The sequence below is a fragment of the Trifolium pratense genome, linkage group LG2 (genome assembly GCF_020283565.1).
Source record: "Trifolium pratense cultivar HEN17-A07 linkage group LG2, ARS_RC_1.1, whole genome shotgun sequence".
Taxonomy (NCBI): domain Eukaryota; kingdom Viridiplantae; phylum Streptophyta; class Magnoliopsida; order Fabales; family Fabaceae; genus Trifolium; species Trifolium pratense.
In genome coordinates, this window is record NC_060060.1 from 51000596 (window position 1) to 51018982 (window position 18387).

At 33.4% G+C, this 18387-nt stretch overlaps 3 protein-coding genes across 4 annotated transcripts; 1 reads left to right on the forward strand and 2 right to left on the reverse strand.

Annotated features, from left to right (window-relative positions):
- Window positions 1-1142: 1142 nt before the first annotated feature.
- Window positions 1143-7588, reverse strand: LOC123905583. Its single transcript, XM_045955250.1, has 13 exons — window positions 6987-7588; window positions 6046-6876; window positions 5641-5741; window positions 5426-5540; window positions 5074-5151; window positions 4817-4909; window positions 4344-4427; window positions 3729-3827; window positions 3175-3237; window positions 2737-2767; window positions 2334-2380; window positions 2106-2164; window positions 1143-1772 (listed from the first exon to the last, which is right to left on the reverse strand). Exons 1-13 carry the CDS (start codon window positions 7038-7040, stop codon window positions 1553-1555), a joined length of 1875 nt encoding a protein of 624 aa, XP_045811206.1. The 5' UTR covers window positions 7041-7588; the 3' UTR covers window positions 1143-1552.
- A 2857-nt stretch (window positions 7589-10445) lies between these two features.
- LOC123905584 (phosphoribosylglycinamide formyltransferase, chloroplastic-like) lies at window positions 10446-14092 on the reverse strand. Its single transcript, XM_045955251.1, has 7 exons — window positions 13894-14092; window positions 12631-13285; window positions 12160-12271; window positions 11758-11934; window positions 11537-11663; window positions 11196-11324; window positions 10446-11062 (listed from the first exon to the last, which is right to left on the reverse strand). The coding sequence occupies exons 2-6, from the start codon at window positions 13034-13036 to the stop codon at window positions 11211-11213; spliced, it is 936 nt and encodes a 311-aa protein (XP_045811207.1). The 5' UTR covers window positions 13037-13285; window positions 13894-14092; the 3' UTR covers window positions 10446-11062; window positions 11196-11210.
- Window positions 14093-15585: 1493 nt separating this feature from the next.
- Window positions 15586-17436, forward strand: LOC123905588 (glycine-rich RNA-binding protein 4, mitochondrial-like). 2 transcript variants are annotated; one of them, XM_045955256.1, is made up of 5 exons: window positions 15586-15730; window positions 16134-16288; window positions 16384-16452; window positions 16840-16943; window positions 17026-17436. In XM_045955256.1, exons 2-5 carry the CDS (start codon window positions 16168-16170, stop codon window positions 17146-17148), a joined length of 417 nt encoding a protein of 138 aa, XP_045811212.1. In that variant the 5' UTR covers window positions 15586-15730; window positions 16134-16167; the 3' UTR covers window positions 17149-17436. The 2 variants fall into 2 exon arrangements, with proteins under 2 accessions (XP_045811212.1, XP_045811213.1); XM_045955257.1 differs by lacking the exon at window positions 15586-15730 and adding an exon at window positions 15746-15767.
- The last annotated feature ends 951 nt before the right edge of the window (window positions 17437-18387 follow it).

Sequence of the window (18387 nt, forward strand, 5' to 3'; positions counted from 1 at the left end):
ATATAAAGTCAAATTAGTAAATGTCAATAAATAACTTTAAAAAATCATAATCAAAATTCATGAGTAAGAGTAACTATAAGTATTATAGATATAATGTAACCAAAAAAAGTAAAGTATCATAGATATAAAAATTTATTCTAAGAAAAGTACATGCTTGACTGTATCATATGCAGAACAGGCATAGCAGAGTAAAGCTTGTTTGCATAAATTGCATGATTACCAATACTAAAATCTTGGTAAGGGAATTTTGTGAAATTATCTCTCGTTGTGAATCTCTGTTTAAGCCGCTAATAAAACAGTCGAAAACGAGGTCAGGAGTGAAACCATCGGAACCATTGCCAAGAGTGGTGAATTTCAGATAGTGTAGTCATCAATAGATCCAGTTTGCGACAATTTGAAAAGCGTGGTACGAGGGAAATCGAAGGCGAAATGCCCAAATTCCAATTTGATTGTGCGTGCAAGGTCCATCTATGAGCAAAAAGGGTTTTGCGTTGCAACAGTTGGAACCAGAGAATAATAATTTGATCGAAATGAATTGTAGCGATGGTGAGGAGCTCAGGATCCAAAGTACGATAATACTCAGAGAATTGTTCGGCACGAAAAATCCATTCTAAGGTGTGTGTGCCGTTAAAATGGGGAAAGTCGAGCTTCACATTCCTGGTGTGGAAAAGGGTTTCCCGTTGGTTATGATTAGAGCCATCTGAGATTGAATTTTGAGCTAATGTTTGTAAAAGGGTTTCCATTCATACCAAGGAATTAGAAGTCTCAGTAATGGTGTGACTGTGATTAGCTACTGTTTCAGTGAAGTGGTTCCATTGTTCACACTTCAAGGACTTGATTGTTGATGGTTTCAATAAGCTGTGCAATCTGGGTTTCTATGGTTCTAAAATGTGTTCCATCTGCCATGGTTATCGAAAGCGCCAATATATTTGGATAACGTGAGATGTAATTTTACTCTTAGTAAGGTACTGAAGAGGATTAGAAATCATACACGAAAATTGACTACAAGTTTTCTCTGGTATAGGGAATTAACAGAGGGAGAGTTACATCACAAATTCCACAGTACCCAACATTGATTACTTCTATTTGTATTTGTATAGGGAACTTATAGTCCTTTTCTTATTTCCTTGCATTCAGTATCATTGCTGATCAAATTTCCTCTAACTGATTAAATAATAACAATATAATTTGTACAAGGCCTAAACATCAAAATAATTTTTTAAAGGATACACAGTTTACAAAACTATTAAACTATATTGGTTGCAACACCACAAATTGTTAGTACAATTTGCATCATGCAAATAATAACTTATTTAACAAATACACTCTTATTATTTTGATGGTGGAAATTGTGCTAAGCACCTGTGGCATTCTTGCAACTTGCAGCGCTAAAAATAATCAAATACAATCATCCTTGTTGGCTTTACAGTGTTTAGAAAAGGTTGGATGATGTCAACATGCAAATTTCAAGTCATGTGAGTTAATTTGTTTTGACCATAGTAATCTCTGTTCTTCTTTCCATGCTAGCACATGACAATCTGGAACAATATTCTCATGCATTTTGATTGAGAGTAACTGTGGATTCAGGATTTGGGTCTTGGTTACCTTCACTATCAGATGGTTGGGATTCATGTTTAGCAGCGGCCTGTAACACCCGGTTCTGAACATCTAAAGATGAAGGTGATGTAGGTAACCCTATGCCATTTGATTCCAATTTTCCGGCAGCCCATGAAAACGCCTGACCTCCAAGTTTAACAGGAGCAAGCAATAGCCTTCAAAAGGACAGAAGAAGACAAAAAGGTCAAATTTCATTACAGATGCTCTTTATGTTTGCTCAAACCTTCTATCAAGACACACAAACACAATTTCTGATCTTTCTGAAATGATGACTTAGTGTCTATGCAATGACAAGTTTAGTGAACACAATGCATACTATGTAGCCAATATAGTTCACATTATGGAAATGAGAAGCTTGTATAGATCTAACATGACTTGAATATTAAGATAACTGAGTACATATATGACAATTGATAATAATTAAACTATTCAAACATTGTCTAATTTCATGATTATATGACCAAACATCCATCATGAAGTACGCTCACCTCACATCTTGCGTCAAATCTTCTGACCTTTCATATGAAGAAAACCGCAGATATAAGGTCTGGTGATATACAAGGAAATGTTATTGACAGAATATAAGAATTTCTCAGTAGACAAAATTATGGGCCCGTTATGCTATTCCCAACGTTAGTTGAAATATGAACCATATTCTTTTAAAGAAGGAATATTTAATTAAAGCACTTGCTTTGCTCAAAGGAAAATATACATACCAAACTGAGGCCAAAAACACCGATAAACTGCAATGTTTTCTCCCACTCTGACACAGTAACGATCGCACTTTGTCAGATCAGGACAGTCAAATGAACGAATGGTTAACAATAAAGTGGTTGAAATCATTAGGCTCTCATTAAATAGCATCTTAGACTTCCAGTCACTTGTGCATGATGTTAAATGGAATTAGAATATAAGTTTAAGCAACAGATTCAAAATAAATTTGCAAACATGATATACGCGCTAAACATTTTGTGAGAAAAGTAAACTAGTCAACTTCACATATATATTAGCGTTTGTAGGCATATATGTTTGCAGACTAACTGCCATAGAACTTAGATGTAGTCCAAAACAAAATCAATTCTGAAAGTTCATAGTTTATGAGAAAGAACATGCACGCACCTACTAATCCATATGACCCTGCAAGTAGTGCCTGGATCAAAATTAGTTGCATTCATTAGCAGATAATAATAATAATAATAATAATAATAATAAATAAAATCATGTAAGCACTTCTAAATCAAATCAAAATATGACAAGAAAGGATGCTTTCATAGTATCAAGAAAGCAAACAAAATTATCAGGAAAAAATCAAGAAAGCAAACAAGATATTTATGTAAGATAGATAATTTTGAAGATAGAATAAATTAAATATAGAAAGTGCTATCAATTCCTTTTCTTTTTTTTCTTTTTTTAATTTGCTCAATACTAAAAACCTGTTATGAAATGGCATGAACCTTATAAAACTAACTTTGCGATTAGCACACAAGGAATCCAACCAAAATGACAATAACAATGAAAAATCAAGATGTCATAAGTAACTTGACAGTTGACACTTACCGTACCATAACCTAAAATTTGCCAAGGAGAAGGTCTAATATTCTCTAGAATTGCTTCAGCTTCCTGTAAACGAACAAAATGCATATTCATTGATGAACAGACCAATATATTTGTTAAAAAAACTGATCCCACAATGCAACTTTTTTTAGAGCCATTTTTATCATAATCTCTAAGAAAAGTACCGAAATTGCTTTTCTTGAGAATCCCTGCCATAATCTCTAAGAAAAGTACCGAAATTGCTTTTAGAGCCATTTTTAGAGCCATTTTTATCATATTTGTAAAAACATATCTTTTGAATAAAAATTGGCTTTTGTTTTGAAAATACAGAAGGACCCATAATCAAACAAGTTTTTCCTTAATCTTTTTAGCATGCATTAAAAATAAAGAATTCATTTGGTAGTTAGCTCAAACAGTAGGAGGGGTAAGAAGAGGATTCATCTTGAGTTGTTAGTATTAGAGAACTGAGCTTTCATCCCAATATTTTTGGTTATGTGTAAGCTAGTGAAATTCATGTACATAAAGATACAGATAAGCAGAAATAGTTTGACAAATACCTCATTAAGTATGGTAAATGTTGTTTCAGGTTTGAGTTCCTTGATGCGGAGACTTTGTTTAGACCAAGACTGAAAGCCACCTTGGACCAAGTATGGATTCTGTAAAATATCAACATGGCTAGTCACATTTTATTCTACTTCAATATATGGATGGATTTCATAGGTTGATATATGTCAAGCAAACACTAACAAAGACTTGAGTTTATGAGTTATATGAAATTGTAGTGCTGTTGCCGGAACATTTCTCTATTATTATCCTATTTTTTCACCATGCCAAAGTTCTTCTATTCAATTTTTTAAAAAACTAAGCTCTTCAACCCTAACCTTAAAATACAATTACCAGTTTCAATGATCCTATATCCGATATAGAAGCATTATAAACTGTTCTTTGTTATCTAGATGCTAAATCTCCTACTACAAATAGAAACATTCTGTTATGCACAGGCTTCAGCAACAAAATTAAGGTTGGAAGATGTTCAGACGAATGAATATACAGTACGACAGAGGGCGAGTGATATAGTTAACACGATGGATTACAGTAGTAGTTTTAAGTTGTATATCCCTATCACAATAAAGATTTGCAGAAAATATCTCAGCAGTTGTTGACAGACTTGCCTTGATTCCAATTTTCTTCAAGGACCTTGCAATGCCTTTAGAACGAGTACCATCAGCATCCAACACAATAACCTTGGAACTGTCCTATAGACCATAGAAAATAAGTTTCTGATACATCATTCTCATGCAAATAATCAGGTGAAAATATAAAAGGTATTCATAGACAGACTTCAAATCAATGAATATGTATTAGAATCTTAGCACAAACTTTCACCTATCATGCAGGGTATGAAACTCAAAGGCACTTTACAACCCCATTTAATGTCCTCCAAGCAATAAAATAAAATAATAAATGACACGTTTGTAAAAATCACAACTTTTAACCACAACTTTATGGAAGGGTGTATAAAATATTGTTTATACAAACATGGAAGAAAATTTTAAAGTGTCTGGGGGTTACTCCATACACTTCCAAGTTCCAAGTAACTTTATTCAGAACAATAGACCTTGTTTCGAGATGCAAAGCAAAATACCTTAACAATTTTCAAATTGTGAATAACAACAGCAACCAAAAAGTCATCCAGGTCTCTACCACCCTTCAACAACTTGCGTATGGAGCCATCAACCTGAAAATTACATAATATGTAATTTTATTAGTAGATAGGTAACACATGATTGCTAATCTATATAACAAATGACCAAGAATCTGGGCCTGCTCCATTTAACATAGTTAAGGCATGCCATAAATATACTTGTCACATTTTTATGTATTATCATACATTAAACCAACCTCGATTGGAGTTACACTTGCATAGCGAAACCGAGCACCCCGTCGAATATCAGGAATACCATCTTTTTCTCGCAAATCCTGCATAAAGGAAAGAAGCAGCGACTTCATTAATCAACATTGATATGAAAATAGTTAGCCAAACAATTGTAAACAGATAGGAAAACTTCCATAATGTCAAAACTCAAAAGACCGTAGTTTGAGTTTGGAAGGAGGGTGGGAACAAGTATAGAATGAACATCAAAAGATTCAAAACACAAGACATCTTGACTTTACTTTCATAAATCGTATGACTGTTTCTCCCGCTTTGAATTAAAAAATTAAAAATGCCTGAAAAAAATTGACCATAACTTGCCTCAGAGCGGACATCTATAAGTACAGCATTTGAGTCCCCAGACAAGAGCTCAAAAGCTGATTTAGGTGATAAATCTCCTGAGTAACCTCCATATTTCCACAACCAATAAATAGCCCTGCAAATATCTGACATCTATTACAGACGGCGTTTGTGATGAAAATTCAATTCTCCAATAAATAAAAAAATTTACTTTTTGAGGAAAGATGAATTCATACCACAATGTTGCTGAAGAGCCGACAAAAACAACAAATGGAATAATCGGGTCGTTTGGATCCAAGCCAAGACTCTTCTCCAATGAATAGAAAGCCGTGTATATCTGTTTATGGGACATATGTTATCAACGTACGCTAGCAAATTCAGGATGTTTGTGAAATGAAACAGCATATATTAAGAACAAGAACACAGAGCTTTCAAGCATGAACTAAAAGCAAAGAACTTCTTATGCTAGAGCTAAAGAAGAGCCACCCATATAAAAGATGTTTTGAATCATTTGAAAAATTTAAATCAAATTTCACAAACATTAAAGAAAATGAAATTTTCAAGGGAAGCAAAGACTTAGAATCAGGTAAAATTGAGCCTTGAGAGTAAAGAATCCTGTTGAATCTCTATCAATACATTACCTGTTGAGTTGCAGACCCAACAGGCCTTAAGATTTGTGTTGCTTTTTCTTCATATACATTGACTGAACCCCTAATCTCTGCAGGAAGAACCTCCTTGGCTGATCCATACAAGTAAACAACATAGGAAGCCCCCTTTGATAAAGAACTCTCTACCACAACAACTGTGCGGCGCAACACATCAATAACCAAACCAGGTGCCTTACTCGTGACTCCATTTATCCCGCTAGAAACGCTAGTAATTTTCTTATTCGCTAAATCCCCCGTTTGATCAACAGAAGAAAACACCTTACTAAAAGCATTATCTGCAGATGTAGTAGCATTTTTAACAATGGAATCAACAAAAGAACTGGCCGTATCCAGCGAGCTTCGTAAAATATCTTCTCCCTTATTAACAGCTGCATTGAATGACTCATTTACTCCAGAAACAAGGTCACCAACACTTTCTTTTGTAGCAGCTAACGATTCATTACCCCCTTGAATCAAACTAGACACAGATTCAAACTTCCCCGACGATATATCGGTACTCGATATTGCTTCTGGTTGTGCAGGTGCTACTAATGCATCAGATCCTTCAGTTGACTGTCCTGCAAAGTCTACTAATTCCTCCGGCACGGTCGATAAACTATATCTAAATTCTCCATTACTTAGTGAATGATGCCAATCTGAATTTTCCCATGCTGAAACATTCTTTATAGCTTGTGTTGCAAATGAATTTCTAAGTGAAGGTGTTCCATAATGCAAACCTAAATGTACAGTTTCTTCTGCAACACATTTACTCTCAAAATCCTTTCGAACTGGACAAAGAGATTGAAATCCCCCAAATAAAGGAATCTACAATAACAACAAAATTAACTGTTCTAAGTAATTTACCAAAAACAAAAAATTCGCAACTAACAGAAACATTGATAAACATGCAAAACATTTTTTGGATAGAAATTGACCTGAGAAGAAGGGGAATAACACGGTGTGGCTGAGCAAAAAGGTAACATTATCATGTTGAATTGAAGAAGAAGAAGATGATGAAGGAATGAATGAACAGTGAACACATCAATCAAACCCTTGTAGCTATAATCATCATCTGCTTAAAATCAATACATGCAAAATGAGGAACTATGATTCTGGAATTGTTGGTTCAACCGTTTTCAAAACAATGCTTGAAGATGAATCATCAAGTTTGAGTTTATGAATATGCCAAGCAAAAGTGAATTAATCAATATCCAATCCAAATTAACTAACTAATTAAATGTGATATATATTTAATTTAATTTAAAATGTTTTAAAAAAAAAACACTCATCTTAACTTTTTTTTCCCGGTTTTGGGTCCACAAGACCGCATAATTTGGTTTAAAGATCAATTTTGACATCAACTGGTTTCGGTCTCCTTCCAATCGCAGTTGTGAATATCAAACTACGATCATTTCTATCAAGTCTAATGTCAATCACTACTGAACCAATTAACGATCGACACACTCTCCTCAGCTACTTTGAGTGTATGATGTTTGTCTTGCTTTCAAAAAAAATTGTTAATTTATTTATTGTTTGCAGTTTTTATTTTGTATTTTCTATTTATTTATGTATGTATTTTGTTTTTTAATTATTAAAAGAAATAAATATTGATAAGAAATATTTGTGGAATGTTATGGGAGATTATCCAGAAGGAAATAGAGGGTATGGTTGAAGAAGCCTAGCTCATCCTATTCAACGATACAACGGAATCTAGCATCACACATGTGGATCACTCATTTTAATTTTTTTTATATGCCAAACAAATTAGTTACTTAGAGACTTTTGAAGGTCCAAATCATTTCAAAATAAAACTAAACAAACTTTTGAATGAGTTTAAATAATAAGGGTTCTATTGTCTTTGGTTGGAGGTTCGCTTTTTGCTCTATGGATATAGAAAAAATTCGATTGGGAGAAAAAACTATCTTATGATAAAAACTTTGTCCTAATATCATTGTAACTAAAAAAAAAATATCTAGACAAACTTTACGACATCATATTTTATTTGAAGCATTATTTTATTTTTTTAATAATACAAAAGTCTTAATCGGAACTAACTTATGAGATGTATTAGATTGAGATTTTGAGAGACTATTTTGACATAATAAAAGGTAGTGAAGATTTTTAAAAACTTTGTAAGAATGTATTGACTTTTAAGATCTTTTTGATAAAAAAAATAACTAATAGATGATAAATTAGTTTATAGTAAAAAAAATTATATATTATAATTTATGAGCTACTTTATAGTTAATAACTGATAAATTAGTCGATTGAATTAATGATATTTGGTTAAATTAACAGTTGAACAAACTTATAAATATAAAATGACATGAAAAATGTTGAATTAATATTATTTTTTTCAAGTAAGACATGAGTAAAACTAGAAGAAAAATAATAAGGTATAAGTCAAAAAAAAAATTAGCTTATCAAAATAAGCTATAAACTAGTAAAAATAAATAATAAGCTCGTGAGAAAAATTGTTATCAAATATTGGATTAGAAAGTTAAACTTTGTCATTCTTACCTTTAAGCTAATTGATGTGCCGATGTTCTAGAAAATATAGATTATAATAGTTATGTTCATTGGTGTTTATTAGATATATGTCCGAGCCAAATTAGTCAACCGCTTTTAGTTGATGTTAGTGGAGTTTCTACTCTGCGTCAAATTGAATTGTAGTTTTTTTTTTTCCTTTTGTCGGGCTTAGACCCTCTATTACCAAAAACAATTGTTAACATTTTTTTGTATGAACTTATAAACTAATAAAACTATAGGCTATAAGTCATAAACTTCAAATTTTTCATTGTTAAATAGAGCCTTAATGTCCGAGCCTTTATGGTTGATTTTTTTTATTATTTATGATCTATAATGACTAGACTTACACGCTATAAGTGTGGAGAATTAGAGGTTCAAACCTTGACCCTTTCAATAATATCCCTAGTAGCCATCGACTAAATTTTGTTGGGATTAATTTAATAATATAATTAATCCACTTGGGTTGGTGCATTGGTATTGGCTTGGGACCTGAGAGTGTGCTCCTATTGAGATCTGAGGTTCGATTCTCTCTGACGCCAATTTGGGTGGGCTAATTTAGCTTCTTCAAAAAAAAAATTTAATAATATAATTATAGGATCTATGGCATGTTGATTTATCAAAGATCGACATTAGGAATACCTCGATGATGTATCATTGATGCTAACCTCTCTAGTAGTAGTGATCTTGAAATGCAAAGAAAGTAGAGACGAATGACCAACACTCGTTGGTTGTAGTTCTTCTTCAACCTGAACTCCTTATAACTTTAGACACTCTTTAGATGGGAAGAAGATGTAATATGTGCATGCAACATAGTTAATAATACCAATATAGAAATTTTATCTTGGAACTTGTGCATGCAACATATTAAAGATGTAAAAAATCATTTTCCTATAATTAATTTTGTCTTTTTATTTCCTTTTTTGGTATGTACTTATAAGAACAAAATTTAACATTGTCAAACTTAAGTCTTAATGGATGAGATATTTTGGTTTAGTGATTAGACTTACACTTTATAAGCAAGTGCGGAGAAGTGAAAAGTCTGAGGTTCGAACCTCAACCCTTTCAATAATATTCCTAGTAGCTATCATCTTATCTTATTATAGTTGAATTAATTAAGCTTGTTATGCACAGGTCTATTAAAAAACACAAAAGAGAGCTTAACTACTTTATTGTTCTTCAAAAGCGATGATGTTTTCTCTCTAGACCTCCCATGTATCTTTTATACCCCCAAATATTTTAATTTTGTCCTTGCTAAAAACTTCGATTGGCAGAAACCGAAATTTTTTCTAGTTCAAATTCAGGGAAAATTCGGTTAATAGAAACCGATTTTTTTTTCAAGGCAAAAAAAATTCAGTTCGTAGCAACCGAAGTTTTTATTAAAGGGCAAAAAAGTAAAATCCAGGGGAAAAGAACCATAGGGGACCTAAAGAGAAAACATCAAAAGCGATTAATACTGATCATTTTCTTCTACTTATTTGTTGGCTATTGCTGCTTTACTACTACTACTAAACAATGAAATAGATGTGACCAAAACACAGACTCGTGAACCGGCATTTTTTAAAGACAATAACATCAATTAAGAAGGGAATGTTTTGTTCTTTCTAATATACACTAGTACGGATAAATAATGAAACTATTATAATATGATCTTGCAAGTGATACTGACATGTTTGAAAAAACATTGATTCCATTTTAAATAAACAGTGTTTTTTATTTGAAGAATAATAATCAATCACTTGATTATTTAAAATAAATATTGTATACAACATTACATTGGTCCGAGTAAAACAGAACTCATTACTTATATAAGATCTTGGGTTCCAGCCTTGTGGATAAAAAAAATAAGGTTCTCCAACAAACATTAGTCATCGGCAAAGTTGACGTAGTTCACATAAATAACATGGTTACCAACCAAAAAACATACACAAAGTTATAATGTTATATTATTAAAAGTCTCACGCGCGCAAACACTCCACAATACTTGTGCAATTTGAGAATGCACAGGTGGAGGGGGATCAAGACTGCTACTAAACCAAGGGAAGACTTTAGTCACTTTCTTTAAGGAGGACCAATACATTTAGGAACACTCCACAATACTTATTCAAGATGATAATGCACATGTCTGGGGACCAAGATTGGTATTTGATGCTCTATGGAGAAACTTTACTCACTTTATATGAGATGACTTCGACAAATCGTGTTTCATGTCGATAGACCTAAGCACAATGCAATTACAACATTTGCCACATGTGGAGTACTACCAACCACATTGTAGCTAAAACCATAACGTCTTCGAGATGCAAATTAACATAAGTCTATAACGAACAGGTTAGGAGACAAAATTGTGGTTTTCTACTTATTATATTCTTAGAGGGGGGTGCCACATGAATACCCGAGTTCACCTGCGTGATACTTATGTTTTCTTAGCTACTGATTCGGTGGAAATATGAAGATTTGAGAGCAAACCTATGGCCAAAATCCCCTGCAAAAGGATCAAACAAAGACGCATCAAATACAAGGCTTTGTGGTAAAAAGATGATGAAGAACTTAAGTAGAACATATAAATATATTGTAATCTGAAAGTATAGCTATAAGGTTAAAAGTGAATATCTGACCATATAAGTGATAAATCAATAAGTCTCATTAGGATTTGCTTTGCTTTGGATGAGGGGAACACCATCTTTTCTCCAAACTATACGGTCTTCGCATAAAGCCTCTGCCACCTCAACATATAATTGGTGCTCCTAAATTTGGAAATCAAAACAAGCAGTTAATAATCGGTATTCATCTTGTCAAAAGGCTAAGTTATTGACCTTTTCGTTGCATAAATGCTGTTGTGCATGAACGCATCTTATGATAAATATATTAATTAAATTTCATTCAGGTTTAAAGTTGCTCAATAGTTTAAAATGCAACAATTTTGCCGGAGTTGATTGATGATATACACTGCCAGTACCTCTCTTAGAACCCTTGCAGCCAACTCTTCTGCAGTATCATTAGCAAGCACAGGGACAACACGCTGGGCAAGGATACGCCCTGTATCATAGTGTTCATCCACAAAATGAATTGTGGGACCCGAAAACCTAACACAGAAAATGATGCAAAGATAAGTAGCACGGAAAAAGCACAAACATGTTTCATAAAAACAACATACTACTTATTTTGAAAGAAATGTACCTTGCGCCTGAAGCAATGACTGCTTTGTGTACTTTCATACCATAGTATCCCTTGCCTCCAAAAGCTGGAAGAAGTGATGGATGGATGTTAAATATGGATCTTTCATAAGCTCGGGTCAGTTCCACTGGTATAAGTTTCAGGTATCCAGCTAAAAGAATAAAATCAACCTCAAATCTCCTGTTGAAAACATGTATCATTCGCTATTAGTATAACCACATCTCAATGTAGCATATCACTTTTTTTTTTAATCCATTTTGCAAATTTAGTCATATCTAAATTGATCTTGGTTTCCTTTGCATTTCAAATTTCAAGTAAAGCAGTCACGTGACATATCAGATTCATTAAATACTAAAAGTAAAAGTTAAATGCAATAACAGAAAAAGAAATAATGAAGCATTTAACCTAAGTGTAGCAACAAGGTCATTTGGAGACAATCCATCGGATTCGGCCTTTGCTTTAGGGAACACTATAACTGGTATACCATGATTTCTCGCATACTCGGCACCTCCACACTCTAGTATTTAAAATTAAAATAAAAAGAAAGAAAGAAAATTTTAGTAAACTATAGATTCAGAGTAAAAGTAAATTAAAACAGTGTCAATATCCTATGTGACATGTAACTAGCTGATTGATACACGAAGAAGCTTGCTTCTTTAAGCTACATGCATAATAAAAATATTTTTACAGAAATGCATGCCATCTTAATCATGAGACTGTGTTATCAATTAAAATTGAAGAGAATATGCTTATAAAATAGCCAATCAAGAATGTAGATAAACTCAATGATTATAGAAAATAAAAAAAAAATAAATTACATTACATTATCATCAGAAGCACAAATGGAAGCAAAGGGGTAGTTAGATGGAGCTTTACCGCTTTTATTCGTAACCAATACAACGACATCTCCATGAAGTGATCCCCTTTTGGATGCCTCGTGAATTGATTTAAAGTTCGACCCTCCGCCGGACACAAACACAGCCAGCTTTTTCCTCCTCCCCGCGACCTGAGCCCTGACCTCATTCTCCTTGTTTGGATCTGCAGTATTACTGCTACTCCTACACCGTACTCTCCTCCTAGAACTATAAAATCGGTCTTTTTTTTCAATGCTGATAGGGTAGAAAGCTCCACTAGGAACTTCAAAATTCTGGGATTGAATAGAAGGGTATGAAGAAGAAAGCAAAGAAGGGAATTTCAAAGAGAAAAGTTGTTTTCCAATTGGAATTGATGGTGCGGATGATAATTTTGCAGAAAATCCAGAAACAATATGTTGAATTTCCATGAAAATTTTGGTTTAATAAAAAATTCAAAAAAATTATTTTGTTCAATACTATGTGGTGTTGTTGATAGTGAAAATGTTGAGGCTATGGGAATAGTTTCGTAAGTGTAAGGGATGGTGACTGCAATTTAGGTGGCGAAGGCAAAATGGCAGTGGTTCAATGTACCAAAAGGAACAGAACAACTACCCTCCTCAAGATAATAAAATAAGACGTGCTCGAGTCACAACAAAGAAACTCCCATCAATTTGTAGCTGTTAAAAAGAAAAACCGTAAATTCATCATATAAGAACATGTAAACACAGTGATCCGCAACAACTAAACCAATAACAAGAATGGAAAAAGCTAACATGCGCCCTAAGGGCACATTTTAAGGCACTTCATATAGGAAATTAGTCTCGAAAAGTTGTGCATTCAACTTGTTTTTCCCAATACAAAACTTCCATTTTAAAATCGAATACTTTCAAAATCGATATTCTAGGTACAATCGTTTTGCCTAGGTAAAATCGAATAGTAGAATCGGAAGAGTCTACCTACTATTAAAACTAAAACTAAAAATTCCTATACATGCATATATATAATAATAGTATAATAACATCCAGTGCTGTCAAAAAGCAGCTATAACGGTGCTATTGAGACCCACCAGAAGAACATAATAAAACAGCAGAAGAACACCATATTTTCTAACCCCAAATTAAAACTAAACCCCCAAATTTGAATATTCGTTGTGCAGAACACAACAACAACAGCAGAAGATCAACAAATTAAAACAAAACCAATTTGACAGAACAAGCAGAAAACAACCAAACCAATTTGAATCAAAACTATATAACCCAGAAATTAAAAATACTCATTTTCATACTCTTTGTGAAGAAAGAGAGAAAGGTGGTGGTCGACTGGTCGAGCAGAGAGAGAGAAAGCTATTTCCCGGTAGCGTGTCTGGCGAGGCGGTGTGTGAACAGTGAACGACGTGTGGTGCTTGAGTTTTCCTGTCGAGCGGGAGCGAGGAGCAGAGCGGGGGGTGAACAATCTCTTGTGAAAAAGTTGAAAATGAAGGTGGAAAAATAGAGGGTAGAAAATTAAAGAGTAAAAGAAATAAACTTGGTTGGTACGGATGAGTCCGAGGGAATTGGACCGACGGTGCCTGAAACTCGGCCACATGAGTAAATTAAAAGAATTTAATTTATATGTACTGTCGGTGTAACGTTATTTTGCACATGCGTCCAATAATAAACCGATACATCATGTATGGTCATTAAAAATACATGATGTGTCACATTCATTAAATGATGTGGCAACGCGTTATTGGATGTATGTGTAAAAATAATTTACACCGACAGTGCACAACAATTAAACTCAAATCAAAATGCAACATTTTGAATTAGGGTTTGCGATATACACACTCTAAGCTCTTCCCCGCCTCCTCTTTACACTTTCTCACTTCACCTCAAATCCATGAAGATTGAAACAATCATCTAGAACATTTTGAAACGCAACTTGATTTGTTATTGTTTTTATTTTTATTAATTTTTTTTATTTCTAACCAAATCAAATCTCAAAAATCCGTTTAAACCAGAAACCCAAACCCGTAAAAATCGCTCTCCATTTCTTTAATAGATTGAACCTTTTTTTTTTAATTTAAGGGTGTGTTTGTTTCAAGGTATGAAATTGCATTCCTTGGAATGATATTCCTAGGAATATTATTTCCAGGAATAACATTCCTACTCATGTGTTTGGTTAAAATTTAGATTTCCTGGGAATGTTTTTAAAATTTATATAAAATAAAAAATTGAAAAAATAAAAATGCAAATAAATGTGAGTGGTAGTGGGAAGTTATGAGAAGTTATAGGAAGTTGAGTTTTATTCCCATGGGAATGTTATATTCCCACCCTATTAGCATGAGAATAACAAGTGTAAAAGTTATGTGTAATTAACATTCCTGGGATTAAAAAATTCCTGGAACAAATTTTCAAAACTTGAAACAAACATAGCAATGTTACCTTTCAGATCTCATATTCCTAGGAATAACATTACAAACCTTGAAACAAACACACCCTAACTCTGCAGTTTAAACTGGATGACAACTTGAACCCGAACTCGCCCAGACCCAATCACTGTCCACCCCTAGTCAAATGCAAATGTGGGAGTAAATGTTTTTCATAGTGATGAAGAAAACTTGTAAAGAAGTACTCCCTCCGATCTTAAATATAAAAGAAAGTTTACTTTTTAGATTTATTGAGAATCTAATGTATTTTGACCATATTATGAACCAAATACATTAAATTCTCAGAGAATCTAAAAAGTAAAGAGAATATGTAAAAAAGAAACTTGTAAAAAAGTAGTAAATTTTAAGCAGGCCATATCAACAAAGCCCATCAAGGTAGGAATAGGATAATGTACAGCAGTAGTGTGTTGATGTAATATAATCAAGTAGACCAAAAATAATCAAGTAGACCAAAAAAAGTGTTAACAATTAATATAATCAAACTTGTCAAAAAAGAAAAGAAAATAAATAACAAACAAATACAACACCGTACATCAGCATCAGCTGCAAATTTTAAATATACACCCGCCCGCAGAAGATCTCAACCCCGAATAGCACTTTCCTCTATAAAAGCGAAGATATTTTCCCAGCTTAAATCATTTTCACTTGTTTGTGAGGTTTTGCTTAAACCCTAGCCGCTTCACTCTTTTCTCTCGTAAGTTCCATTTCTCACTTCCAAAACCCTAATTCAGGTTTCTTTACAAAAATATACGCATCAATTTGATGCAATTTCAATTCTCTTGTTGATTCGTAATTTGAATTTTGTTCCATCATATTTACTCTTCGATTTTAATTGTTGATGGTTCTTCTGCGCTTTTTAGGGTTTACTAGGGTTTCAAGCTGATCAGATAATTTATGATAGATGATTATAATTATACGTTTTTCATGCTGATGTTTTGTTTTCTCTGTTACTGTGTTGTTTATTGTTTATCTTCTCTGTTTATCACTCACTATTAATTTTTTTATTTTATTTATTTATTTTGTTTGTGCCTGTTACAGTAATTTATGATAAACAAAACATGATTATGTTGATACTGATATGTTTGTTTTTGTATTAGGAATTTTGAGAACCTCAGCTTAGGTAAAACCGAAATGGCTTTCTGTAACAAGATTGGAAACCTCTTGAGGCAGAGTGCTTCTCAGACCAGCCAAGCCCCTTCACCCATGCTTAACTACCTTCGCCACATGTCGTCAAGCAAGCTTTTTATTGGAGGTATTACTTTGGTTTGGAATATATATTATTATGGCTATATATTATTATTTTGGCACTGCCTATGAATGTTATGGTTATGTCATTTGTTATGATAGGTCTTTCTTATGGAGTCGATGACCAATCTCTTAGGGATGCATTCTCAACCTATGGAGATGTGACTGAGGGTGAGTTCATCTGATTTAATTTATTGTTGTTAAATGGTTTGATTTAGCTTAATTTTGCCATGTTTTTCAATCCCCTTATGTAGTATGATGACCTTGCATGTACATGTACAAGTTCATACTAGAACTTTGTTTGATGTAGTATTTTTGTTGCATGCTGATGAATGGAAGATATTGTTCCGCCATGGTTTTGTCTTAGAATTTCACTTGGATAAGATATTAAAAATCTTAGCAGCCATGACATGATATGTAACCTATTTTAAATTTAAATTTTAATGTAATTGTAGTTGTACAGACTAAGGAAAGTGTATTTGTTTTTTTTTTAAACAAGTATCTGCTTTGTTTGACATTGGTGTTTGCTATAATCATAATGCTGGCTCTGTTTTTCAGCAAGAGTTATCACTGATAGAGACACCGGAAGATCAAGGGGATTTGGATTTGTCAGCTACACCAGTGAGGATGCTGCAACTTCAGCACTTGCTATGGATGGGCAGGTTGTAAAACTGCACTGTTAAATATTGATTGCTTTTTAATAATCATTGTTAGATTGTTGACTGACATACTCTTGTTTACCAGGATTTAAACGGGCGACCCGTTCGTGTGTCTTATGCAAATGATAGACCTTCTGCACCTCGTGGTGGTGGCGGTGGTGGCTATAATGAATTTTCTAACCGTGGTGGTGGCGGCGGTGGTTGGTGATGCAATCGTCTTTTAATTTGATGTTGTTTTCTGCTTATGTTGAGTTGTGTCAAAAATTCTATGAAGTTGTTGCTGCCTAAGTGGTAGATAAATCACTAATTAGTGAAATGTTATGGCTTTTTTTGTCGTTGCACATTTTGGTGGTTATTCAGTATTTTTCTAGGTTCAGTGTGTTCTTTAACTCCTAAAATAGTAGAATGTTATGTGGTTTCAATAATATTCATTATTGTTACGGGTTTTTAGAAAATGTCAAGGTACAACAATTTCAATTTGCTTTTTTTGCTGGAAGTGAAGTTCTCTTTCCTGATTAACAGACGCTTAAATATCTGATTATGTAGAACTAGTTGGTTTGTTCAGTATCGGAGATGGTGTTGTTTTGCTCATACTTTTGTCGCTGTCATGTTTTGGCGGTGACAATCACCAAAAGGTTACAGCCTTTCTATGCAATTTGATCAATTGAAGGAACTATTTTTACCAGATAGTTAAAAGACTAATTTTTCCAAGAAAATGATTTTTATAAATTGTGGTAATTTTTTTTTGCATAATCTGTTTCTTTTCCTAGTGTCTGTTATTAAAACCAGTGTATATGTGCAATGCTGTCTTTTATGTTGCTGTCACTAAAACCTAGTTTTCTGTGTGCAATCTTGTTTTCTGTTGATTGTCACTAAAACATGTGCAGTTTGCAATCTATTTTCTGCTGTCACTAGAAGTCAGCCAATGTTTCAAATAATTTCTTCTGCCCGTCACTACGAGTTGCTGTTTTATTTGCTTTGCAGTTTATGCTCTGGTCTATCTTGTTATTGTTGTATTCCCAAATTAAACTAGTTCAACTGTGTTTGCCTGTAAATAAAGTTGTGCTATTTTTTTTTTGTTAAGTAACCTAGTGGCTATAAAATTCACTTTAAAGGTGAATAAGTGGAGTGTCCTGGCTTTGAACCCGAGCTTCTGCACATATAGTGTGATGTCCCTATCAATTGAGTTAAGCTCACGGGGACTAAAGTTGTCCTATTTTGTTACTTTATTTAGTTATATAAATTTGTGATCATTTCAAAGCTACCGTTTTAATAGGAATTCATTTGAAAAATAAGAAAATAATGTGTGCAACATAGTTAAAATGAATCCTTTCTTTAATGATTAATTATGTCACCGCCACAACCAGTAACATTTAGTCCAGACCCAAAATCCTTGTAATGACCAAGATGATGTGTTAACTTGAGCTCAAACCATCATTGTTCCAAA

Bases quoted from the DNA above. Each gene is read 5' to 3' on its own strand.
- LOC123905584 (XM_045955251.1), bottom strand. From the start codon at position 13,036: ATGGAAATTCAACATATTGTTTCTGGATTTTCTGCAAAATTATCATCC. The intron at 11,935-12,159 runs GTTAAATGCTTC...TGTTTTCAACAG, and splicing joins GACCTTGTTGCTACACTTAG to GAGATTTGAGGTTGATTTTA. The intron at 11,325-11,536 runs GTACTGGCAGTG...TTCCAAATTTAG, and splicing joins CTGCAAGGGTTCTAAGAGAG to GAGCACCAATTATATGTTGA.
- LOC123905588 (XM_045955256.1), top strand. From the start codon at position 16,168: ATGGCTTTCTGTAACAAGATTGGAAACCTCTTGAGGCAGAGTGCTTCT. The intron at 16,453-16,839 runs GTGAGTTCATCT...TCTGTTTTTCAG, and splicing joins CTATGGAGATGTGACTGAGG to CAAGAGTTATCACTGATAGA. The intron at 16,944-17,025 runs GTTGTAAAACTG...CTTGTTTACCAG, and splicing joins CACTTGCTATGGATGGGCAG to GATTTAAACGGGCGACCCGT.
- LOC123905583 (XM_045955250.1), bottom strand. From the start codon at position 7,040: ATGATAATGTTACCTTTTTGCTCAGCCACACCGTGTTATTCCCCTTCT. The intron at 5,541-5,640 runs GTATGAATTCAT...AGATATTTGCAG, and splicing joins GGCTCTTCAGCAACATTGTG to GGCTATTTATTGGTTGTGGA. The intron at 4,910-5,073 runs GTTGGTTTAATG...TGTAATTTTCAG, and splicing joins CAAGTGTAACTCCAATCGAG to GTTGATGGCTCCATACGCAA.